The sequence below is a fragment of the Apus apus genome, chromosome 4 (genome assembly GCF_020740795.1).
Source record: "Apus apus isolate bApuApu2 chromosome 4, bApuApu2.pri.cur, whole genome shotgun sequence".
Lineage (NCBI taxonomy): Eukaryota > Metazoa > Chordata > Aves > Apodiformes > Apodidae > Apus > Apus apus.
This window is the reverse complement of record NC_067285.1, coordinates 16,601,736-16,628,256: the sequence shown is the minus strand read 5'-3', so window position 1 is coordinate 16,628,256 and position 26,521 is coordinate 16,601,736. Positions and strand designations below refer to the sequence as shown.

The following is a 26,521-nucleotide window of genomic DNA, read 5'->3' as shown; positions in this document are numbered from 1 at the left end:
AGTATCTTCAGTGTTATTTTTTTAATATAAATATGTCCTCCATCCACTCTTCTGAGATAATCTTGTAAGATGCAAGATATGTTCCCCAGCACAAAATTTATAATGTAAACTCTGAAATTGAAGACACAAGGTTGAAACAACAATAGAGGTCATATTGTAAGATAAAAATGGAAATGGAAACTTTAAAAACAGCAAGAACGAGTCTGGGAAAAAAAATTAACAAACACAACAAAGAACCCCAGATTACTACTAGTGTTTTACATCATCTTTTTCAGTAATTGAGCAGATATTTTACAAAATGTCCAAGTCACAGGCAAAGAGCAGTCAGGTCTGTATTAGAATTTGGAACATCAACACACAAAAAATCCAAAATAAGAAGAAACTGACCATTACTTTAGTGTACGCTAAGTATTAAGTTATGTTTTAATGACAAAGAGAACTTTTACATTTTCATCAGTGGAGTGTAATCTGGAGATGGTTATGAGAAATACTGTCATTTAGTAAAAAAGCCCCATCACGTTAAACTACTGCAGTCAAGAAGCTATAGAGGACAGGAGCAAGATGAACTCAAATGCTGTGAATTTTGCTGACAATAACACATTCATACACAAGCGTTTCAAGCAAAGAAACATACAGTAATGTCCCAAAACTCCCTACTGAAAAAACAAAGAGTTGTTCCAGCATCTTTCCTTACAGGCATGGGTAGAATGAAACTTATATAAAGTTTTCCTATTTGCATCCTTTATGTCTTAAGGCCTATTTGAATGTTTGGAAGGTCTATTCAGAGAAAGGATGCATGTTGTCCCAGTGAGACATAGTAACCTCAGTAACTAACCAATTTTGCCTTTCTCCCAGTTTGGAGGAAAGCTTATAGTAATGTCAGAAAACAAATCAAAGTATTTCAGCACTAAAAGCTCACTCTGAAAGACCGTACTCCCTCTTTAATCCTTCTCACAGGAGAGCTGAGAAGATCCAGCAACAACCTTAGCAGATCCATTTATTTAATTACTTTCATTGTATGGTAAGTTTGGTGTTTTTTTCTAATACTTACTGTGGAAGAAGACTTGCAAAAACATCAGTTCTAACAATTCCCAACTGGACCACAATCTCTGGAAACACCTAGGAATTTTCTCTAGACACACATCAAAATCCAAATGCACAGTCCGTGGCAAATGAGATGTGTAAAATGTGTGATGATACTATCTTCAACTTAAAATTAAAGATTTAGGTAAGTCAGTCTAAATGCATAGCCGCCACCAGGTGTTTTGGAAAGCAGTGGAGAAACTTCATGTCTCCCTTTCTGCTTCCTCAGCTAAGACTTTAAACCCTCCATAACTCTTTCCAGCCAATTGTGCCTGTTCAGAGCAGATTCTGCTGTTACTTCCTCTCACAGCTGTAGTTCTTGTCAACTTGTGTTATACATGGCTCAGGTAATGGATAAATATGATACAGAGCCTTTCACCTCTGTGTCATCAGTTCAAACATTCATAGGGACTTAAAGTTGTTATCAATACATGGCTTTTTGGACTCTGCAGTAAACCTCCACTTCATCTGTATAAACCAGTATGTATTCCAGACCCAAAATTCTGCATTATCTTAAAAGATGTCTACCACAGAGAACAGGAAATGGAATTTCAATCCTTATCCTAAAACATCTGTCCCACAAAAATGCAGAAAATCCATGCTTTCTTCTTTCCTTCAATTAAACATTAGAAACTCATACTGCAAGACTGCAAGACAATGGAGTAATTAAAATATATTCTAAAAGACTGCAAGCAGAGCAAGTCAAAATAAAATAGGTCTTTTTTAAAAAAAATCAATGAAAGCTTTGCTCCATTAACAAACCTCAGTAAAGTTTTATACAAACAACTATCTTCACCTAAAATAAACATACCTTATTGTTTTGTTAAGACAGGGACTGTGAATGCTCCACTCTCTGATTTTTCCAGGAAAGCTTCACAGCAAAACTTAGGAAGGCCAGTTTTGAAACTCCCTTTATCTGCACACACCAGCTGTCAGGTTTTGCACTGATACTATGGATGTCCTTGCTACTACTCAATCACTTAGTGATAAAAGCAAGGATACACTCTCTGAAATTGTTGTCTGCTGTGTGACAAGGAAATTACTGTTAGAAGTACCTGTGTGTTCCCAGGGTGCCACTTCTGGGCTGTATTATAGGGAATCGTTGAGTCACAGGCAAAGTAGTAACTGTAGAGTAGCTAATGAAAGAGATCCCTGAGCTGGAGCAGTAGCCTGCAGCAGAGTCTAAACCTTCTGCACTCCACGTGATTTCAAGGTATGGTACATCAAAGCTATGTCATCTTCCTTCTCCCTTACATCTTTTTGTGGTATGACAATGACATGTCCAAGTCCCTCAATTTAGTACATCATTCTTTGACTTTTAAGACTTCCTGTCTGGCAACTCCTTTCACAAGAAAACTTTCAGATCTCAATCTCTTAAACAACAGAAATTTAGTTTTACTTTAAAAGAGTACTGAAAATTTCTCAGAAAGCACATTGACCATCAGTGGACTTCACCAAACTACTAGTGAACATGGAGTCAAAATGCTAAAAGTCATCTACAATTTTATCTCATGTAAGTGATCTCTCTGTGTTGACATTAGGAACTGTAACTTCCCTTGCAATATTGAAACCAGGATACTGCTTGTCTTGCCTGACAGTGTAAAGAAAAGGCAGAATGCAGGCCTTGATCCCAGCATTTTTATGTTTTCAACACACAAAACATAGCACACTCTAGAGACCACCCTGCAGAAGGAAGAGGCGCAATTCAGACAGCACACCCTGCAGCTTGTTCTTCGACCAGAGTAGTAAGAGCACTGGACTGTTTACATCTTTCCATTGAGCAGCTCCAAGAGCACTGCCACAACACGCTGCCAGCTACTTGAAGCAGGTGTCAAACCAATGTTCTCTTCGGATGAAACAGTGTGCAGTAGTCAAGCTGTTGTGATCTACCACAGTGGCTCAACAACTACCAAGTTTTGATTGTAATAAGAGACAGCATAGTGCCATAGCTATTACATTATTCTTAAAGCTTTGATATTTCTGCAGAAGACCTCCCACAAAGCATGTGTGCAAAGGTATCATGTAGCACACATACCACTGTCAAAGATGTATCAGATTTGCTGCAATGCTGATTGAGTTGATGCATATAGCAAATCTGACACATTTTGGACATGTCTGCACACAGGCTTTAGAGCCAATTTGCTCACATACAGTGGTCATTGTCAAAGATTTTGAGATCCAGCAGTATGGGAACAGGTGTTAGCTATCCAGACCACAGAAATCCAGACAGTCGAAAAGTAATATAGATTACATGGTAGCCCTGTAGACCCCTGCCTATGCAGAGCTAGTTCCAAATGGAAACAGTCAGGTCCAGGAAGACTTGTTAGCAGGAGCTCACTGCAGTGGTGCAAGGAACACAAAAGCAATGACAATAATTGTAAATCCAGCAAGGGAAAACAAAGCAATTGGGGTGACTGAGGCTGTATGAAAAGCCGTCAGGGACAAGGGTGGCAATAATGCTGTAGGAATCAGGAAGAAGAAACAGCAGCAGTATTCCTGGGGTGGGTGTACATGAGGTGCAAGGCAGCAGCAGCCCCAGTGGGACAGAACTACAGCTACAGCAAGGCCAAGCTACCATGGAGAGAGAATGGGAGATACTGGGGCTACAGCAGCAGTGGGTGGCTCTCCAAGGAGATGGAAAGTGAAGACAGTGGAAGAAGCAACTGGTCAGGTACCAGTTAGAAACCGTTAATCTAGAAGTTTATTTTAAACTTTTTTTTAACAAGTCAATTTGTCACAGAAAAAAACCTGCAATACATTTTCTGCACTTCATTCCGTTATTCCCATGTACACAAAATATTAGGACAGAGATATCAGATAGGTCTGAAGAAAGGTATATGCATTTAAATGTCCTTTTTTCTTGGATTATTAATTTTATTTAAATACAGCATGATAGATTAATCAGATACTAATGTACTCTGCAAAGATCTTTACTCCCTAAGGATCTTATTATTCTTACTTCTTGAACTGATTTAAGAATTTAAAAAAAAATACATTCTACTTCACAATTTACAAACATAATTTCACTGCATGTCATGCTTATTTAAGTAAACATTATTTTTCATGGCAATCACTAAGTTCCTGAAGTTTTTAGATTGAATACATTTGCTCACTTTCAGTGACATTCTTGAAACACAGATATTACAAAAAGAAGACTTTACATACCAAACTACAAGACTTAGAATATTTGATTGTCTACATTAGTGTTTGCTATCCTATCAGTTTATTTACAGAAGTTGTATTTTACTCATACAAGTAAGTTCACTCACCTTTTTACATTCATCTGCTCTTTTAGTTTGCTGTACATTTCCAGCACTGTAGAAAAACAAGTAAATTAACCCATGGATCTTATTGTGGCTTTAGTTAAAAAAAGAGCAAAATACATAAAGGACGAAATAAAATAGAAAAGAAAATGCTAAATTTACCTTCTCAAATTCCTACTGTAACAAAACTGTGATGTAACTAACAAAAATAATTCTAGAATGCAGATAAGAGAAAAAAATAATTCTTAACAGCTTTTAAGTGAAAAATAATTAAGATGAAACAAAACAGTAGACATTATATATATCAAGCATATTAATTCATTTATGACATACCATAACTTTTTCTTCATTAACAGTCTATGACCTGTCTCCATTAAATGGCAACAGTACCACCTACTGTACTCATAAGAAGTCAACAACAAAACTTTACAAAGAAAACTTCTCAAATGTATTATACACCAATATCATGAACAGGATAAAATCTTGTAGAGCTGCATGCAATCACATGATATTACCTTTTTGAAACATCATTTAGAGCTCTTACATGGGTTGGTTGTGTTTTTTTTTTAAAAAAACAAACCAACCTGTAATGACACAGCGCTAAAACTACAATATTGAAATAGAATCACTAATACTTTCCATAGAATCCAAACAGTAAATACCCACTGTCATAAGCAAAGAAATTCCTGTTCATCATATTAAAATATTATTTCATTTAAAGCTGCATGTGGCTACACTGTTCACACCATTTCTTCATCTTGCCGTCTTCTCACAAAGTGGCATCATTGCTCTACGTCAAATACTGTAAAAGACACGGGACCTACATGTGGACATCATTTTAAAACCCATTAATTCTTTCGTTAAACTGGATGCTTGAGGACCACAACTTAGAAAATTCTTTCACATTTTGACTATTGTTACTTGTTTTATTTGCTTTGCCTTTATATTTAGCTATAGCTCACTTACCTGGAAGACACAGCTGCAGTTTTTCCACAACTGTTGTGATATTCCTTTGCTGAACTCTACATCGGATGATTTCCTCTGTTCGGGCTATCACCTTAGAGATTTAACAAAACAAAACAAAGAAGATAAAAAGAAGAAAAAAAAAAGGAAAAAAGTAAAAAAGAAAAATCACAATTAAATTATGGATATAAATTTAATTTACTACAAATATTCATAAAGCCCATATAGGAACCACCATATTCTCACCTCTTTCCCAGCATCCTGAAGCCTTCGGTTGGTATCAGTAACTTGGACCTTAAAAATAATTTCACCTTTGTTAGACAAATATGCATATATTGCCCTGATGTGACTGCTCACCCTTGTAATCAGATCATGCTTCATGAGAAACTTAGAACAAAGAAATGCAAATTCAAATTAACTCTACAGCTTGAACTTGAACTTTTGATCGCAAAGGGCTTTTGTTAACTTCAATTACTTATGACAGTTCTTTCTAACAGATTCTGTGGCAAACTTCTCAAATTTACTTGGGATTTTTGAACTTTCCTTGTTTCTGTAGGTCTGTCAAACAATTCAAATCATTGACCCAATTGACCACTGGTCCCTTTTTGATAACCTCAATGAGCTCTATGGGCCATTCATTGTCTGTAAGAAATGGTGATTGCATTTTATGGTAATTAAACATTCATACTTTGCTGAATGCAAACACTGGGTGGTTGATTAACATCAAACGTGGAAATCTACAAACCACAGCAACATTTTAATGCTGCAGGTGCAGGCAAAGCTCGACCTCAGATTTTCCCACATAGTAAGTGACTCATTAGGTCATCGTAATAAGGAAGCACATTCTAGTTTATTAAAAATCTCATTAATTTCTGAACAAAGATGCTCAATGACCTCATTGACGCTGTATTTGGTCTCTTGTTATCTGAATATCCTTTATATAATGCTCTTTTAATCATAACCTCTGATGAACTATGCTCATTCTGTCTGGTGTGCATATTTTGCTCTCAAAAGTGTAAAGAGAGCTAAAAGGGATGGATCTCATAATTCACTATTCTGTATTCTGATTTGGGAGTAAAACTTAGTTCTCATTTCTAATGAAAACTACAAACTCCACCTATTTCCCTACTCATTACAGAGTACTGAAATTTTTTTCATGCATACTTGCAGTATCTTTATTTTTTTAGTAAAAATTTAATTTTTTCTAAGGTCTTACATATAAATGCATGATTTTTAAAAGACCTATGTAAGAAATATTTTGGTTTTACCACTTCTTTATCTTCTGAGAAAGCTCTTAGAAAAGGCAAAACTATTTTAGTAACATTTTTTGGAAAACATACTTTTTTAAAAAAATCAATTTGAGCTAAAAAAATATTCAACTTTGTAAATGTAAACTACTAGATCAGGCAACCTGGCTAGAATCACAAATCCCAAATACTCCCTAGTTAAAAACTTGCTGCAAACATGAGAGTCTATGCAATAATCACGAAACTATTGCTCTTCAGTAAAGCTTCCTTCTTTTAAATTCAAAGACAATGATACGTTAAACTTTTAAAAGCTAGTTCCTTACCTTCAATTTTTCTGCATCAGCCCTAACTTTAAGAAGTTCTGTAATAGCATCCACAAATCCCTGATGGTGAAAATTGCACATCTTTTCTATCTCCCTGTCATGGTTACGTATGCAGGCATCTAGTTTTTCCATAAACCTCTGGTGGGCATTTGGTTGGTCATCATATACAGACCTGTTAAACACAAGTAAGAAGATCAAAGTTTACTTTTTTCCCCAGTTAAAAGAGTATGCAAGGATCTTTATTGAAATTTCTTTCTTAAAAAGAAAATAAAAGCACTCAAACTTGATGTTACAGTGGCATCATTTGTAATCCACTCCACCAAAATCAACATTAAAAGAAAGAGATGGCACAAAACTGAGAACTGAACCCAGCTCTTATGGCACTAATCCAGGTGCTTAACCAGTTACATCATGGTTGACCTGAGCCTCACTGGTCTGTTACTCATGCCCTAATGCTCAAATACGAGTACAAAGGAATCAGTTTCTCTGACCACCTCCAATAGCACGGATCGTTTTTCCATCAAATTCCACTCTTTGCTAAATATAAAGAAGTGCAAACATACAAATTTGCTTTTCTGGTACTCCCTAACATCAGAGTTATCCAACTAAATCAGAGCTGAGTGCTTCCAGGCAGAAGGACCAAAGCACTGTGCAGCAGCAGCCGGGTGCTTGGCAGAAGGCAACTCCCTCTGCTTCCTGCCTGCTCCTGCCCGTGCTCCACGTCTTCTAGAGAAAAACCATGACACGCATATGCCTAAGCCTCCTACCTCAATGAGATCTAGCTTTCAGGAATGGCTAAAATCAGGTCTTTTGGTTTATTTTATTAATTGCTTGAATAGGACCCCTATAAACCTCAATCAGGAAACATGACTCCAGGAGAAATTGCTGGCGCAGATTGTTGAGCTGAGTCAGAAATAGCCTGGAAAAATGCTCAAGCATGAGAGCGAGCCAAGGAGATGGGGGCAACTGAAAGCTTAAGACTTAGCAGAGGAAGCACGAAAAGAGGTATTACAGAGAACTGTGCTGGAAATAAAAAGGTATGAAGTCTCCCAAGCAAGGTAAGGCAAAGGCAGCTCCAAAATTCTATTAGTAACTTGATACAGCAACAACAGCAAAGGCAGATAATTTTTGAAGCAGCTTTTCAGATAGAATGAGAATGGCAATACAAGGATGATATAGTCATACATATATGAACATGTTTGTACTGCAAACTACAGGCATTCAAAAAAATCAAGAGATTGAAAAATTTTAAATTGTCTTTTTTAGTTTCTAATGTCCTTTCATAATTGCAAACTTTTCTCCAGAAATCTGTAAGAACCTGCTTTAAAAATTAAAGACATTCAAAACATCTTAAGATTTCTTTGGGGAAAGAAAAAAGAAAGGCTGAAGTTTCGATGGTCTCAGTGCTGCTTGTAGAACTACATTCTGAAGCTTACAACCCAGGCAACAATGAGTCAAAGCCTCTAAAACTTTTGACTAGAGAGAAAGTACTTTCCTCCCAGTCTTCTCAGAGAAGTATGACTTTCCATATCCTTCAAGATCCTCTTTTCTAACCAGACAGCTGGGCTCTGCCAGGATCTCGAGTCATCATCACCACCCGTTCAACAGACCTGTATCTGAGTGTCTGACAAGAATGTGACCTTTCAATGAAGAAGAGGGTGTAGGAGAGATTTAAAACAATCCTGTAACTAGATTCTTCATAATTTTTGAGTTCTTCTGATCTTGGACAATATACTCAGAGAAGTAACTTAAATGAGAGGAATGAGGAAGGTAATAAGCTGTCCTACTTGCCTAAGAAAGGAAGTAAATTCCTGATAACCTGCTTGCTACACGTATTTTCTCAAGGAAAAATCTATTCAATAAAATATTTCTAGAATATCCCCCTTTTGCTTACAATTTATAGGCAAATAAGGCTACGGTACTGAAAAGCAGGCTCTTTCCTTCAAAGTGCACCAGGGGAAAATCCAAGGTTGTGGATCCATTAAGTGGTTCACACAGGCAAAAATATCCCTCATCCTTTACACCACCACAGTTTGAAATGACAGTTGGAAGGAGCAAATGTGTGATAGCCAGTCTCTCCTCCTGAGGTTCCTGCCAGACTGCTTGAAAGGGACCACTCAAGGCTGCACAGGACGATTGAGGTTTAAAGGGCTATGAAGGAAGATCATGAGTGACCCACACTTGCCAGTGGGAAACACCTGCACCCAGAAACTGGTGCTGGCTGGAGGGAGAGGCAGCAACCTGGCCTGGGAGGAAAGAAAGGTGCAAGACAGTCAGCACTGAGTGAGCTCTCATTAGGCAAGCTGAAGACATGGGGAAAAGCATGCAGACCACACCACTGTTACCTGTAAAGAAATGGGGAGGGGATAAGAAAAAGGTTGAAAAACTGACAGTGTAGTGCTACAAAATACACAGTACACACTGATTACATGAGTGCTGCTCTGTGTCTGCAAGAAAAGGGTAAGAGATGTTGGAACCTACAGGGGGACACAGAGGGACATCCACCTGTCTCTAGAGCACCATTTCTGGAGAAGAAATAAAAAGCTTAGGAGGAAAAGATGTATCAGATAGTGCCTTTAGACAGCAGGCATGTCTGAGCTGCTGAATGGGCTGGACTCACCAACTATACTGCATTGGATGCTAAAGCATAAAAGAAAAAAAAAGTTCAATTTATTACTACTTCCTTGATCCTTTTATTTAAGGGTGTACAGAGTCTCCAAGTTTAGGTCTCCTTTCAATGTTCTCAAAGGGAAATGAGAAAGGAGTATCATTATCACAAAGACAGGAGACTTCCATCAAATGCTACGTACTCACAGCTGTGAACTGTGTAACCTAACTCTAAGTGAAAATGGCAGTAAAAGACAGTAGACAAAATACAGCTAAAATGAGATACAAGACTGCAAAAAGATGGTAGAAGAGGAACTCAATACTTAAGCTCATACCACCAAATTTTATGTGCTGATAGCAAAAAAAATTAGAAGTAGAAAAGCGTCTTTTTGGACTTAGTTATTGCCTGACAATTTCTGGGCAGTTATACAATAATCCAGTAGCTGCAGCCCAGCATAGCTGTCTTGATACCCTTTAATGATTTCAAATCTGCCAACAATGGCAGACATGCTCTTAAAATATTGAGAGAGGGAAATCATTTGTGATCAGTAGATTTCTGTTTAAAATATTATCAAATAATTCCAGACAGCACAGACAGACATTCTGGAAGCACATACAATGTACCAAAGGCAATACAATATTCACTTTTATAAAATCCATATTTATTAGTTTGTATAAAATCCATATTTATTAGTTTTTATCAGTATCAGAACTACTTATATTTCAGTTTTATCACAATAATTAAAGTACTGATTTATCATTCTCAGCAGCATTGCCACAATATTTAATTCAAAATCATAGAGAAAACAAATGTTTAAAACTGAGGGAGAGAAATCAATACTGTGAACATCCTGACACACTGCCTTAACCACAAGATCACTCTACCTTATTAAAAAAAAATAATAACTATTTTATGTTCTGCATTATACTGTTTTCTAGAGGGATACGGATAAAATGGTGATTAGTGACTTAAACCAGCATTTTGACAGAATTCCTTACGATTCACTTATACTATAACTTCCATATTAATTACATATGTAGATAGCTCCATCTTGTGGGAACAATAACAAATCAATCCTCTTCAACACACTAGTTGAAAAAATCCCTGACACACAACGACTTACTTTTAAAGAAATAAATCATCACACTATTTTAAAAAAATTCACATTTAGTAGCATAACTCCCTGATCTAGGCAAGAAGTAACAAGACCAATTAAACAAGTTTACGAACTTCCTAAAGACCCTGTACTCCTACGACACTACACACACGCTATTTCAGAGGCTTCAGAAGGAAGTCTGACCTAAAGCACTGGTTTTCTTACAAGTCTAAGTGTACTCAAAAGAGCCATGACATCTCTGACTATGGACAGAAAAACTGCAAACACAACGAGGCTCTGCATGCCTGATTTACCCATTATGGAACATCACACATAGTACAGTATGGTCTATTTCTGATGCTGGAGCTTATTTTCCATACATACATTTTAAAAATTACCTACACTTACTTAAATAAAGTAACTGATACCTTTGAGTAATTATCTGAAGGTGTACATTGCAGCAGATTATGGCACTGCAAGCAATTCTGATAGCAATTCTGCACTTGTCAGAGTGAAACTATCTGGCAGACAAATCACCATATAGCAATATCCTAGAGAAAGACACAGAATCCTGAAAGTATCCTATAACTGACTCTTTAGAAGTCAAAACAGAATTTACAACACATGCACAGAGTTCTGCTGGGAAGAGAATGAGGAAATAGCTGCACTTTGAGATCCATTTCTTCAGGACACATCTATTACATGTAATAAAATCTACTGTAAAAGTCAATCTCTCACTTTAAGTTGCTTCACACACCTCAGTGGCAAGTGTCATAAAAAGAGGCAAACATACACAGACTGTCAAAAGAACTTTTACATGTGCAATGCACAGCTCTTTCATTTTTTGTTTACATTTATAGATATCTGAATGAACAACCTCAACAATCCTCTTCAGCTTTATGCGCCTCTGAAGTGGATGCCTGTGACCTGAAATACAGCACAAACCTAGACTGAGAAAACTGAAAGACATGATCAGTTTGTATTACAACTGCTATAGGAACCTGGTTGATTCACATCATGAAACTCTGAAGAGCAAGCTTTTCCTCAGTGTGAGTCTTCAAATTGGAAAGAAAAACAAAAAAAAAAGAGAGAAGATCACTGATGTTGGAGACAGAAGTTTGTACATTATTTTGGCACAAAATATCAAAAAAACAACAAAAGCAACATAAAAAACCAAACCAAACAAAAAAAAAACCACACACCAAAAAACCAAGCAACCAAAGCAAATACATCAAATACAAAACCTAACACTCAAAACCATACTATTTAATTTCCAATATGGAAGGAGAACATTCACTTGAGTGACTAGTTAGACATCCATACTGTGAATCTGTGAACGACTGGCAGAGCAGGTACTGTTTTAATTCCTAATTGATGGGGCAAGCAGGGCACCCACGAAGGACACTCATGTGTAGGGGGTTATTTGTCTGTTTCCCAGAACTCTGTATATAGACCAAGAGACTTTTTTTTCTGACTCATCCCCACTGGACAATATGAGTCATATTAATGCCAGTCTAGGTAAATACAAGATAGTGCAGAAAGTACTTGAAAGAGGAAAAAAATTAACTAGGAATAGTTAGAGACAGCTAACCTAAAGGAGAATGATGTCTGAGTCGCTGGCTCAGTATTACTGCAATAGAGATATTTTTACCTTGATCTTTTCTTAACAGCTGAGCTGAAGGGAGAAAGACAAGCATAAACAGATATGAATTAAGTTCTCAGTAAAAAATTAAGCCCATTTTCCAACTGAAGAAAATCAAACAAGGTTGGTTTATACCAGAAAAAAACTCTCTAAATCTCTTCTTTTCAAAACTGAAACAAAACATGAAAATTATGGTTTTAATAGGTTTTATTGACAATTTTGTGTTTACATGCAAAAATCTAATGAAACACCAGAGGGCACCATTCTATGCACAAAAATATCAGCCACTGAGTAAGCAAAAGGCTAATTAACCTCCAGAGAGCTAAAATTCAATCAAGATTTATGTAAACCTAACCTGTCATGAATGCCACCTGACCCTTTATAATATAGTAATAATTTAAAAAATCAATTCCCTCAAATCACCAGATCCATTATATAATGACAACTCCATACATACACATCATCACTCTAAGTCATTGTCATAGATCTTTTTACACATGGTTACAGTACAGCTTCGAAAATGTATTTGATAGAATTTCATATAAATATTTTCTGTGCATGCAACCAGGATACATGCCATTAAATGCCCGAGTGCAAATGGGATTAAAAGAGGATTGGCATTTCACTAAGAGAAATGGAAATTAAAAGTTACAGGCAAAAAAAAATTGTAAGCCCATATTAATAAATATATTGACTAATCTACCGGAAAGGCAGGCAAAGGAAGTGGAGTGCATATGGACTAGTAAGTGTGAAAGGAGAGGAGCTTAAAATATTTTTGAAAGTCCAGCAAACATCCCAAATTTGCTTCTTCCCTCCTCATCTCCAGTCTTCACACATACGTCATCTTCCCACTAGAAAAGAGAATAATCAGAAAGCTGAACACAAATTCCACTGTAAACTACTTGGTGGGAGTTTAGCAGGCAAAAGTGAAGTGCAAGAGTAATCAGAATGAGAAATAAAGTAATTTTTTTCCATGTATCTATGGCAACAGCTGTAACTTTTCAATGGTAAGCAGAAATGCTCAGGTACCCATGCTTCAGGCAAGAATGAACTTGAAGACTTTATTAAAAGTCAAAGCACCATACTTCTATAAGAAAATAACTGTTCAGAAGATAATACACATTTCTGGTTGGGTTAAGTAACTCTGTCAATTAAAAATAACTCATAAAACATCCTATTAGATAAATAAAAACCTAGTATTTAGCAAATACTTTTTGAGTTTTTGAAAAAATCTATTATTTCTTGAAGGTTTTGGGGTTTGGCTTTGTGTGTTTGTGTTTGGGTTTTTTTTAAATGGCCAATAATATGATTTTTGATTGCTCAGGAGAAACATCTTTGATCTTATGGAGCATTACTGTAAATTTTTAGAGTGAACCGCAGGTTCCCCACCCCTACCTACGTTGCCACAAAGTCTTTCACTTCCTGATTACACAAGACATATGAAGTAATTAAAAGCTGTATACACACATTGCTCTCAGGGTACTGATAACCACTTTGTAAGTGCCAATCTCCATAAATGCAGTGATGATGATGGGAATTACACCTGTCTGCACAGCAGTTGTATAAGCTTGACATGGAACATAAGCCTGACCATGCAACATCTGAACTGCAAGAGATGCAAGAGAAAAAGAGCCATTGCAAGAGCTTCAGAATTAGCACTGTGGAAAACAAATATTTAACTGATCACTTTGATCAGCTAAACCAAGTAATAAAAAAAATTCAGACATAAAATTTTTATTCAATTTTTCAAAGTAATACTTTAAAAAAAAAACTAAACAGACACATGAATAAACCAGCTTTCAACTGAAGAAACTATGCTAGTGGAAAATCATGGGTTTAGAAGTCTTATCTTGCTACCAAAACAAATTTTCTACTGAGGCTACTGATGTTCTCAACAAGTTCCCAGACACACAATGCAAAAAGTGTCCCAATAGATGTTTGCTCTCTCTATTTCTCATTTGATTTAAAAAAAAAAAAAAAAGATATTCAATCAAGTTATAAAATAACATTTACAATTCAGATTTGCAAGATGAGATCAGTGGGATTGATGCAAGCACAAGACAACATGCAAATTAAGATTCTGCCCTTAAAACAGACCTGTCATTTTGACTATAACCATGGCATTGCTAACCACGATACTATATCACACACTCCGTTTAAGCTACAATTTCACAGGAAACACGGCAGAAACTTCCTTAGTCCTCACAATATACAAAGATATTTTCTGTTTACACAAACCGCAAACTTTGTAGGGATTTTTCCATGGAGTAATTTCATATAGGTTGCTGCATACACCCTAAAAAGCTTTATAAAATAATGTCCAGGTGTTTCCTGTAATTCAACTGGAGTTATGGTAATAAGCACATTTCTTAAAACTGAAGCAGCCATTCTACTCCAGGCACTACCTATGGTCCAGTCCTGCCATCCTTATTCCTAATTACATCTCACTGCTCTATTTAAAAGATCACATTACATGCCAGAACAACATAGAACTCAAGCTATGGCCTAATCATAGAAAATATTTTCTTAATCTTAGTTTAGTTGTTATGCTTTACTTGCCTTGTTTTCCTGGATGTGCAATTTCTGTGCATTGTTCTCACTAATAGTATCCTGTTTCTATGAGCAGGAAAGGGCTGAGTACAGTTTGTTAGTTAACATTACTTCCTATAAGCAGGGTCCATATTCTGTAGTAGCAGCACTACAGCAGTTATTGTTCATGCTGGATAAGCAATGGATCACGCTGATGGCTGTTAATGGACATCCTCTGCAGTGAAACATGAACTGATAATCAGTAAACCCAGATTTGCAATAGACTTCCTCCTTCCTGTTTTTACACTGCTGACCAAGGAGATGCCTCTTCCTGCTAAGCCTTTGTGCAACTCACTGATGTATGAAGCAAGAAACTGAAAAACAAGTGCTGCACTAGTATTTCTTTTTCTCATTTTGTGTTGTAATAATTGCTAAAGAGACAGGAAAGAAAATGCCAGCTTCACTCGCTTTGATACTAGCTATGGCCATGTAACAAAATGCCAAGTTAGCCACCTGTTTCATAGACCTGAAAGGGATGCAGTGGACATAGCTGGAACCTATGGTATTTCATAGAAAATAAAACAGGAAACTTAGAGTCCACACAGCAATATTCTTACCTTTCCTTATTATTTTCACCATCTGTACTATAAATTACATTGGTCCATTTTAGGAGCAATGGATTAGTCTCAAAAGAAAAATGTGAGTTTCTAAGTTCTTTTTAAAGATTTTATCAGTTTTCTATTACACATGTCCCAGAAATAATTAGCCATCTATTACAACCTATAGCTAACCTGTCTTCTCTATCTGGGGCACTTCAGACATAATCTTCAAGATAAATACATACCAGTTGTTTCTGTAGAGCCTTACCAAGACATATAAAAACAGATTTAATGTCACAAATGTCTAAGTTACTTATTTCAATAGGCTTTGAATACCAAAGCTATGCAGATGTAAATATATTATTTTAGAAATTAACTAGTTCCAGATTAAATAAAATATCAAATAATTAGAAAGTTTCAAAGTCAATTGAATAGAGTGTATTCTACTAATACAGATAAAGCTAGATAAAAAATATTTGATGTATCACATTCCTCTGCAAACATATAACCAAAGTATATTCTTTCCAATAATTTTATATTATTAATAATTTGTTAACTTTATGAGTTCATAGAAAATAATTGCGTATTTCTCTCATACAAATCAACAGATTGTACTTCACATACGCACATCTCCCACTATCACTAAAGAAAATGAGAGGACTTAAAAAAATTTATGTATTTAATTAAAAAGCCCAAATAAAATGAACCCACAGTATTTGTCTCTGTTGGGAAGCAACTAACAGCATTGAAGCAACAGACTTCTCACCTTGGTTACCTTACTTCAATCCTCTACCTGCTCAATAAACAGAGCAGGAGAAAAAAAATCTGTTCATGCCTTTGGGAAAGGTGAGACTTCAGCACACCACAGAAACTCAACATTTTAGGAGAAGGTATCACATATTTTCTACCTCATTACAACTCCTTAAGTTCATAACACAAAACAAACACACAGTATGAAACAATTACAGTTGTGTTATTTTTATGTCAAAACTAACCTAAAAAAAACCAACAACAAAGTAGCAATCCTTCAAAATTACCCTAATTATAAGGAAGTTTGCAAACTGTGAAAGTCCCAGTGACAGCTGCCACCAACAGAAACATCTAAACTTCTGTAATAGACAGGAAAGTATAGGGTATTAATATTGAAGTATGCAATACCTGAAGTTTAAACTTTCTTTTTGAAGTTGAAATGTCTTGAGAGAATCCTCCCATAGATTCAATGTACTACAGCATATGCATTATTAATTTTGTATTACTCTGATTCACGGGAGAATTGCAAGAGTTACCCTCACTGCAATTTTGCAAGCAAATTTTCACTGAGACATAGTGGAAATCCCACTCACAGTATCACAGATGAACACCATTCTGATGCTATATAAATAATAATTAAATAAAAGAAGTCCCAGCCCTCTCTGTAGGTCCCTAGCGCAGAACTGTTCCAAGACAATTTTTAGGTCCTCTCTGTCAAACCCCAAGTCTTTCCAATAGGGCTGATGCACTCCAAAACCTGCTTCTTTCCTTCTTAATACCTCCATCAGTAATTAAGCTCCCTGCTAGTTTGGTATTACTGGCAAAGGTTGAGGTACAGAAAGGGCTTCAGCCAAGCTCCAGGAGAGATCGTTAACTCCTTCCTGCATAGGACAGTTTGCCAGGCAAACAAGTAATTCCTTAGTAGACATGGACAAGATGAGGAAGAGACACGATGTTGAGTGTACTTCAAGCTGAACATCAAATTGAACATGATATCATTGTTTTACCAAGGTTTGTGGTGACAGGGATTAGGTTAAGGCATTCCAACCACTGTCAGGTAATAGCCAGAAAGACTGGCAACAGCTAGATGGTATAACTAGCCACAGCAAGCCCTTCAGTGAGATAAAATCTAATGTGATTACTTGATGCTGATGCAAAGCTAGGTTGATGTTTTTAAGCAAGTTAGTACTTAATAGTTTACTACAACCCACAGAAATAGTTTCCTATTTGCGAACTCATTCCTGGCATTATCTTAGAAGCATTATTTAAGAAATATCAATCCTCGTACATTTTTATTAGCTCATTTTACTACTCTAGTCCATAAAATGCAACATGACAAAACTTGTTTACCTGCAGTTGCTGCAATTCCAGCCTTGTATGTGCAAACACTTTATTACTTACAGGTCAAAACCAAGCTTATATTTAATTGAATTATGCTAATGCTCCTCAGGTAGACCTCTGCATTGAGGAAACTGCAAATTCTGAGAGCAATGGTACAGCAACACATACAGAAAGCTAGAGTACAGTGTATGCCCTTGGCTTCCCAAAAAAACCTGCAAGACACTAAGTGTCTGTGTGACTGGCATTTGTGAAGGACATAAAACTACGTATTTCCTGTGGCTATGGTGGGTCCAAAATCTCAGTTAACAAACACAAAATTAAATTAGATTGAGGAATAAGTCAATGATTAAATGACATGAGGAACAATTGGCTTTCCTGAATTTAACTGATGTAATAGTGAATGCGCCGTTTATAGGATGGGAAGGCTAAACTTAAATGAGACACAATGATACAAACTGCATGAACCACCTATCACGTACACTATTCTGGATCTGTCAGTAGATGATCCTTGTATTTTAAATGCTTTAATGTATTTTGAAACGTTTCTCAAACATGAAAGTAATTTCAAGGTTTTTGATAATGCCTGTGAAACTGTGAAGACCTATTTCAGGAGCTATAGGTTACTAGCTAGGTTAAAGCTTCACTTGGCAGTTGCCCATTTGGAAAACACTGAGCAAGAACTGAGTCAGAAGCTGATACATGAACACTTACAAAGTTCAAGATAAGGCGATTTGCAGACACATTTTTAATTACAAACTCAATCAGCATTGAACCTAAAGATTTTCTGGACAACAGAAAAATGTGGTGCAGATACAATTACCCATAAACAGTTTCAGGCTTTATAAAAACTAGAGAAGTACTATGTTGAAACTCGAAGCAATGGAAACGAATCTTCACCTTCTGAAATACATTTTGTCACCAGTGGCAAATCTGCCTGAAAAATCAGGCTAGCCTACAGAAATCAGAACTGCAGTTCTGCCACTGAATATATAAATGCCAGATTGATCAGTCTCCAGCATGCACTCTTATGCTGTTTTGACTCACAGCATGAAGTAGACATTTTACATTTGCTCTGTATTTAAAACAAGACAGAGCTATAGAGAAAAATGCAAATTGTTGGTTCATAATCCAAAACCAAAATAATGAGAACACAGAAAAAAACCTTTAGACAATTATACCTGATAAGTAACACCACAGGGCAAAAATGAGGACAACCACATCACAAATCCCAACAGCCCACCGGCAAAGTGCTCAGAAAAAATATTTCCCAGTCTCCAACTGTGTTAATGTTGTAGCATCTTCCCACATCTAGAGAAGCCATTCCTACTGTCTTTGCTACTGCTTAATAACTGTTCTGCTAAAGATACAGGATCATATAACTAAATCACGCCTGCTAATAATAACAGTGTATACTTTTGGTAAACACAAGTTACACTGAGGCTTCAGAGCATCCTGTCATACTCCAAAGGGTATTTTAGGTACCTTGTTCACTTGGCTTTGGACAGGCTGCCTCAATGAATAAAGAAATATCTCAAAAATATAAATTACAAGCCCCAGTCTGGTCAAAGCACTTGCAGTTGCACAGTGTAACACAGCTCAGTTAAAGCAGCAGAATTAGACTCTCCCTTTGTATTTCTACCTCTGAATTTTCTTAGAAGTCTTGATCAGGAGAGGACAAAATAGTCTTGCTGGGACCACTACTGCTACCTTCACTTCCTAAATTTATTCATCTAATGATGCCTTGCTGAAGTGTACCTTTTATCTTCAGCTTTTCCACAACACAAGGACAGAAGTTCAGGAAGAACAGTTATCAATTGCTTCTAACACTTCACCCATACTCGTTTATGAGGCTCACAACAAATGTACATCCTCCTCCAAACTCTGTTCATTCTGAATGAGGAAAAAGCAGCCCATGCGGAAGTCATCTTGCTTTGCAGCTGGGTGGCTCAGAGCTGCCTTTACCAGTGCCCTGCAGTCCTAGGTCAGTGGAAGGTGACCACAGCGTAGCTGCACCATCAGACAGAAATTAATCAACCTAACAGCTGGTTGGTGTGATTCCTCTAGCCGGAGATAGGCCAGTGAGAAGTCTTCCTCACAGGCCCTCTAATAGCCCTGCAAAGAACTTTCATGGCCAGCACAACTTGCAGCAATCTAGAAGATGGTCTTAACATCTACCAGGTCACAGCTTAGTGATGACAGGTTTCAGGAGCAGAGGAACAGAGAAGTTGCTTAAAAGCATTTTTCCACTGACTTTTGAGAAGTGCTTCTGAGCTGCAATGATGGGTCAAAGGCAACAGATTACATCCCACTTACGGATACATCAATACATGTAACACCTCCTTATTTGTGAACTGATTACGGGCATGGAGGTACTCCTCTGACAGGCTGTGGACAGGGAACACAGAACACGGCAAACTTGGCGACACAAAGCTCTTGAGATGAAGTGTTCAGAAGAAGTCTACCATATGCTTATACATTACATTGCCAAGATAGAGTTTAAGAGGTAATTACTTTCTTTTTAAAAAAGGACATTGAAATATTACATATTACCACAAGCTCAAAGAGACTCCTAAGTAAAGTATATCAGGACACTGGCAGAACAACATCTACTCTGTTGAGATCCACTTTGATCTGTTTTGACAAATACAAAACTAGCCAACCAGCAGATAAAGTCAATTATTTCTACTTAATGGAATTTACCTTATTAATTACCTTGGCATATCAAACAGAATATTCAAGAAGTGTGAGCACACTCTTAAAAACTGACACTTGAAATTTTGTTAATATTTCTTTATAAGAACTTCACTGAGGACCTGAAGGGTTTTTTCATTAACTTTTTAATATACTCATACATATTTTTAGAGGAATATGGGAATTGCCTTTCTTTCTTTTTGTTGTTTTTCTTTTCCTTTATAAAGATTGGAAATGCACTGACAACTTTTTCTCATTTTGCAAAGCCCAAAAGTACCTATACAACATTAATTATAAGATATTAACATGTTATATAAAAAGGTGAGAGTGACAAGCCTGTAACAGGTGTTGTCATTCCTATAATTTAGTTAGCCACCAAAGCTATAAAGATGTTGATAAAAGTTTCAGTCTGCTGAAATAAAAATTAATGCTGCCTGCTATATACACTGTCTGCCTATTTAATGAAAGGCATATTATACAGTTGATTTAAGTCTCATTTATAATGACTCAGTGAGTGCCACTAAATTTAGAGATAAAAGTTAAATACCAGCAATTTTAAATCAATACATTTATCCACTTTAAATTGTAAAAGAAAAATAAGTTAATCAATTACAGTATCTTAATTTTATATTTCATGAAATGCAAAGCAATCTTTTGGAGCTAATTTACTCTCCTTAACAGTAAATAATCCCAATTCTACTAGCTGTTCCTTGATTCCTCCTATAAAGGACCTGTGTCTCATATTCCTACACAAGTGGATCTCAGCACTAGAAAATCACCTGCAGGATCAGTCTGTATGTTGTTCCTTATCCATAAATTACACATAAAACCATTATATATTAATATATGTTGTTATTTTTGTTATCGTAAGCACAAGTTCCACCATTCTTCTAGCAGGGTAGGAAACAGCACCCTGGCAGTGCCAGCTACACCAAACCAGCAAACAAAACACAGGAAGAAAAACAAGAGCAGAAACATGTTTCCATAGAATCTACATAGAGCACTAAAAAAACCTACACTTCCTTTGTGAAGTATGGATGCATTAAGAAGATAGTAAGATCTCAATATGAACAATTAAGGATAAGTAAGATCCTGCATATCCTACAATCTTCAGCATTTAGTACTACCTCATGCTACTTACCTGAACTGCCCACCTCAAGCCTCTTGTATTGTTCTGCTGTTTAAGTAGATACTTTGGTATCTCATTTCATGTCACGATGCTGTAAATATTGTCTCAACATTGCAGATCGCAAATTACCAAAATACTCTATTTCACATAATTAAATTAATGTAATTTCAGTAATTACATGAAACAGCAACAATGGCTTCCACAACTGGCCATCAATGGATGACTTTATGTTGTAGCCTTACGTAACTGCACATAGAATTTATTTATTTGATTTACAGTGTTCAGCCAGTAAAACCCAGATCTTCTGCAGAAAATAATGCTCCATTTTATGTAAATGCTTTTGTTCATTAAAATAGATATTGAAATTAGATGTGGGATTTTAGAGTTTTCAGTTTCACACAGCACTTCACAAATTTTAACAGGCATAGCTGAACAGACAGCTACAGTTCTAATTTTAAACACTGTTGTTTTTGTAAGGTAGCAGCATATTTTTTAATTAAATTTTTTAAATTTAAAAAAAATTAGACATATTTCAAAGGTATAATAAGCGTAAGAGATTCATATTGTCCCTTGCCCCTTCTACAGTTCTCCTCATCCACACTTCTTTCCGAACACTCCTTCTTCCACTGTGTAGCCTGATTCTCTGTATGCCTTTTACACAGGTTCCTCTCATATGAACTCTATCCTGGAGATAGTAGTGAAACTACAATTATATTTTGCATTTTGTTGCTGAGGTTTTTTGTGTGTGTTTTTTTCCAGACATCAGCTCCAACCGGCCTGGGCTTGTTCGCTGAAACACAGCTAAACTGCCCCCAGGGACAACTCAAGTCTAAAAGTATCTCAGCTACTTTCTCTCAGCCTGAGCTCACAAACTCTCACAGGTGAAGCTCCTTGTGATGCTCAGCTTCTACACTTCCACGTTGCACTCCTAATACTGGCTGCGTTTAAGCAATAGTAAAGGGAGAGCAGTGTGCTCCCCCCTGGCCTCCCACATCAGGCTGACCCCATAAGCAGCCCCTGGGTGATGGCTGGGCCATCCCCCGACAAGCCCTGCTTTGAGGACTGATTCATGCCAGCCTCCCACACAACGCTCATTGCTGGAGGACCCGCACAAGACCCAGTGCAGACATACGCTGCCACCCACAAAATCATCTGCTGCACAGTGCAAAAATGACCCATTTCACATGCAATGTACATTTCTCTTCCATCAGTTCTCGGCATCGGGTTCCCCCCCGGCCCACGCTCTCCAGCAGGCACCATCCCCCTGCAGCGCTGGCCAGCAGCACCGTGCTCACCGCCCTGCTGCCACAGACTGCCTCTTCCAGTTCCTTGCATACAGGTTCTCCCTACCTCCCCAACGAGATAACATGCAAATTCACAGCTCTCTCTCCCCAGTATGCTAGTGTCCGGGCTTTTTCACTTATTTCAAACATCTCTAACCAGAAAAGCATCAGCACACGTCCAGTATTAAAATCCCTTTTACACTTTTGCCTGCTCTGTACCCCAAATTCACTCCCTCCAGGCCCTGCCCTTCCCTCCTCAGATCAAACTGAAGGTCAAGCAACACGTTCCTCTCTAAAAGGAAAGATTAAACAAAACCTTCTCTTCAACGTGCAGGCTACACTGTTTGGCAGTATGTGGAATTGGAGGAGAAAAACAGAAATAGCCATCGAAGTAATGGTATTTCAGAAACGCTCTGAACACTGTCACACTTCCAGAAGGAAACTGACCAAGGCAGGAGATTTCAGGCTGCATTAGAAAAGGCTGTACGTAGAGGAGCCCTGCAGGTACTGATGCACACACCCACCCACCGACGCTTCTGGCCCCATTCTCAGCACAGACACGGGGCTACCGGCACCCCGCAATGTCCAAGCGCGGGACAGAAGCCCTGCCTGCCCGGGCGACGGAGAGGCAGGCACCGGGTCACGGCTGGAGCGCCCAGCGCAACCGGCCGCCCCGCCGGGGCTCCGGCCCCCGCGCTCCGGCCCCGCCGCGCCCACCCCCGCCGGAAGCCCCGCTCCCCCGGCAGACAGAGGCAGGCCAGCCCGGGGGCGGGGGCACGGCCTGAGCCTCCGCTCGGCCCCCTTCCCTGTCAGCGCCGCCGGCCCCGGGTGACAGCCACCAGCGGCGGGGCCGGCCCCGCTCCCTGCCCGCACCGCGGCGGCCCCTTCTCCCTCCACCACGCCGCGGGCGGCCGGGTCGCGGCACCGCACAGCACCGGGGTGGAAGGCGGCCGTCGGGGCTCCGCGGGGCACCCTCGGAGGTTGCGTATTCCGCTCCCGGCCCCATCGGGGCCGCTCCCGGCGGAGGCGGCCCCGGCGTCCCTGGGGAGGAGGTGTCAGAGCGCGGCCGGGCCGGGCCGCGTCCCCTCGGGCGGAGGGGCAGCCTGGGGACTCAGCCCCGCAGCCCCTCACCTCAGGGTGGGTCCCACGCAGGCCGTGTCCGTGCTCTCGATCTCCTGCAGAATCCGATCATGCTCGGGTAGACTCTCCGCCATCTTGGATGGGAGGGACCCGGCGGCCGCGCCGCTGCGGGAGGCGCCGGGGAGGGACCGAGGGCGGAGGCGGCGGCGGAGCCGGTCTCGGGGGCAGCGGGAGCCGCCGGGGAGGCCTTCCCGGCGTGGAGCGGGGCCGGCGGCCCGGGCTGCGGTGAGGAGGGAGGGGGGGGGGGTGGGCGAGGAGGAGCAGGTCTCACCGGGCCGCGCCCGTCCGGTTTGCTGCAGCTCGCCGGAGCCCCGCGGGCATTGCCGGGGGCAGAGCTGGCTCGGGGGCGCCCTGGAATCCAGGCAAAGCCCCTCCGACCCCCGGGCATCTCCGGGCGCTGTTGGGCGGTAGCGACCTCGGGCAGCTGCCCCTGCCTGACGCCATCGGCTCTGCCCCCCGAGCGCCCTGTGAGAGCAGAGGGACACCCAGCACTTGCTTTCCCGGCTACAGACGGACCAGCTGCGCTTTGCACGGCGCTGCACAGGCGCCTTGAGGACTTAGAGGCTCAAATCCGGCCTTTTCCTCAGGGCTAGCTCTGGTTTATTTCGTGGGTTAGTGTGTTTGTTTTTAATTCATTTGTTTTGCTTTAAACGTCTCCCGCTCACGGACGCGCGGCCCGTGCCGCTGGCAGCAGCAGGCGGCGGGGGCTGCCCCGAAGGCGATAGCTCTGCAGGAGATTCTGCAGCGGCTTGTGTCCTTCTCTAGGAGACAGATATTGCAAAGTTGGGGTAAAAATAGAATATTCTTAAAGTGCACCTTTTGTACATGCGCTCGCTGTGTTTCACTGGAAACTGACATGTTGTTTCCTAGCGCCCTCCCGCATGGGTACAGCAAAGCTTCATTTTTCAACGAAGGAGGAATAGCCCATTTTCTATTGAAATTATACACTTTGTGGGTTATGGTCAAAGATGAACTAGTCCTTGGGTTTTGCATGCTCAGGAGACAGGGTACACGTTCCTTCTGGACAACCTTACCAGTGCAAAAGTGAAAAGCCAATGTAAAGAAAGAGGCCTGAAGTGTAAAACTTAAAGGTAAAATACTTTTCCGGTAAGGAACTGACTGCAGTTTACAACCGTGAAAGCATCAAAGTCTAGAGCTACAGTTGTGTTTGGCACCCTTCCAGTTACTGTAATCAAATGCATCATCTTTTCTGCCCTGGTGCAGCTACACCTGGACACTAGTTAATAAATGGCACCAAAGACTGTCACATCTTGTCTATGCTTGTGGTTTTATCATACTCAGTGTTGATTCAGATTAATTTACTGATGAGACATACTAAGTCAGCAAGGACTATTCCAGCTGTAGACAAGTGCCTACAAAGTGCATACTGCAGAAAGAAAAGAGGAAAAATCCTACAGGCTACCACTGCAGTAGTACTTCCTTCAAGAAATCACTACATGTAGTAACAGTCTTCCCATATTCCTTTTTTCTTCCACCAGCAACTTACTGAAGTCATAGATTGACAAATACGGTTTTCAGGGTAAACTAGATTTTCTTTCTTTAGCCTGATGGTCACTGCAATCTGACGCCTACAATGCCAGGCAGGCTATTTTTAAAACTCTTCTACAGATACTGACAATATACTTAGACACATAACATCATAATCTTCTATATGGTACATTTTTGTAGGGATGAATGAGCAGAGGAAATTTTTTCAGTTGCGCTTTTACCATTAAATAGTTTCCATAAGCTGCAAATTAAATACTAAAATCTTCAGATATTTAGGAATATCAAGAATCAAACCTTATGTAGTTCTGTCTATAGTGGTTAAAGAAAGGTTGCATTTATTAAAAATCTAAGAAGTAATTATTTAAGTGTGGCTGCTAATATCAAACTAAAAACTGCTACCCAAAAGAGCATTTTTCCCCAATTTAAAATTTAAGAGTACTTTTCTTCACAATGAATCTGCAGCCAGCCTTCAATAACAGATAGCTTTGTTTTGGTGAAAAGAGCTGAGTGGGTGACCTTGGTTTGTATTTTTTTCAGTTAGGGCCAATCACATTGCAATTAAATTCAACTTTCCTGTAGGTTTCAGGGTCAGGAAAACAAAGTTTCTAATATGTTGGGCTGGCTGAAAGAACAGATACAAAATGGAATAAATCCATCATGAACAATACAGTATTATCTAAATGATGCATACCTTAGGGTGGTTCCAAGAGGCAGCTCAAAGGACTCGATCTCAGCAAGGGCATTTTCATATATTTGATCTTTGTTTTCTTCTAGACACAATTCTGACAGAGTTGACTTGCTTTTCTTTGCCATAGATTAGCATAAAACTAGTCTAACTTTAGGAGAGGACTTTTATTCTGATTATTACAGTTGACTAAGTGATTCTGTAGTCAGCAAAACCAGGCATGAAAAAAACAGATCCTGCGCTAACCTCGTGACTCCTGAGGACTTTGTGTCCAAGAATGGTGCACAGCTGCTGTTTTCCTGTCTCTGCTGGTAACATTTGCCTCGTGTGCAGTACCAAGGCTGCACGGTCCTTTTTGTATGTGTCCAATTTATCTATCTTAACAGGAAATTTACTGGCAAAAATAATATTTCTACATCCTTGTAATAGTTCACTAGTAATAAATATTGAGCCTGAAATTTAGTCAGCCTGAAAACACATTTTTAAAGTAATTTCAGACACTAAACATCAGCGCTCAATTTCTCTGTTAAGTTTTATGACATTAAAAATAATGTAACTTTTTAAATTGCATTTTTCCTTTTGCTGTATAAAAAGCCCAAGAACACGAAAAATTAGTTGGATTTATGAAGCAGGTTTATGG

The 26,521-nt window shown here is 39.0% G+C and overlaps 1 protein-coding gene across 9 annotated transcripts in view; it reads right to left on the bottom strand.

Moving 5' to 3' along the window:
* The window catches only part of EXOC6 (exocyst complex component 6), a 92,245-nt gene extending 66,118 nt beyond the window's left edge, over window positions 1–26,127 (bottom strand). For 5 of the 9 annotated variants that reach the window (XM_051620001.1, XM_051620002.1, XM_051620003.1 and 2 more), the window contains exons 1-5: window positions 25,888–26,126; window positions 6,880–7,051; window positions 5,556–5,603; window positions 5,313–5,403; window positions 4,353–4,398 (exon numbers count right to left, since the gene is read on the bottom strand). In XM_051620001.1, coding sequence (XP_051475961.1) covers window positions 4,353–4,398; window positions 5,313–5,403; window positions 5,556–5,603; window positions 6,880–7,051; window positions 25,888–26,009 — 479 coding nt within the window. In that variant the 5' untranslated portion in view covers window positions 26,010–26,126. Of the gene's footprint in view, window positions 1–4,352; window positions 4,399–5,312; window positions 5,404–5,555; window positions 5,604–6,879; window positions 7,052–23,678; window positions 23,794–25,887 lie in introns of those variants that run through there. The other 4 variants (XM_051620004.1, XM_051620010.1, XM_051620006.1 and 1 more) reach the window with 2 other exon arrangements.
* Between the last annotated feature and the right edge of the window lie 394 nt (window positions 26,128–26,521).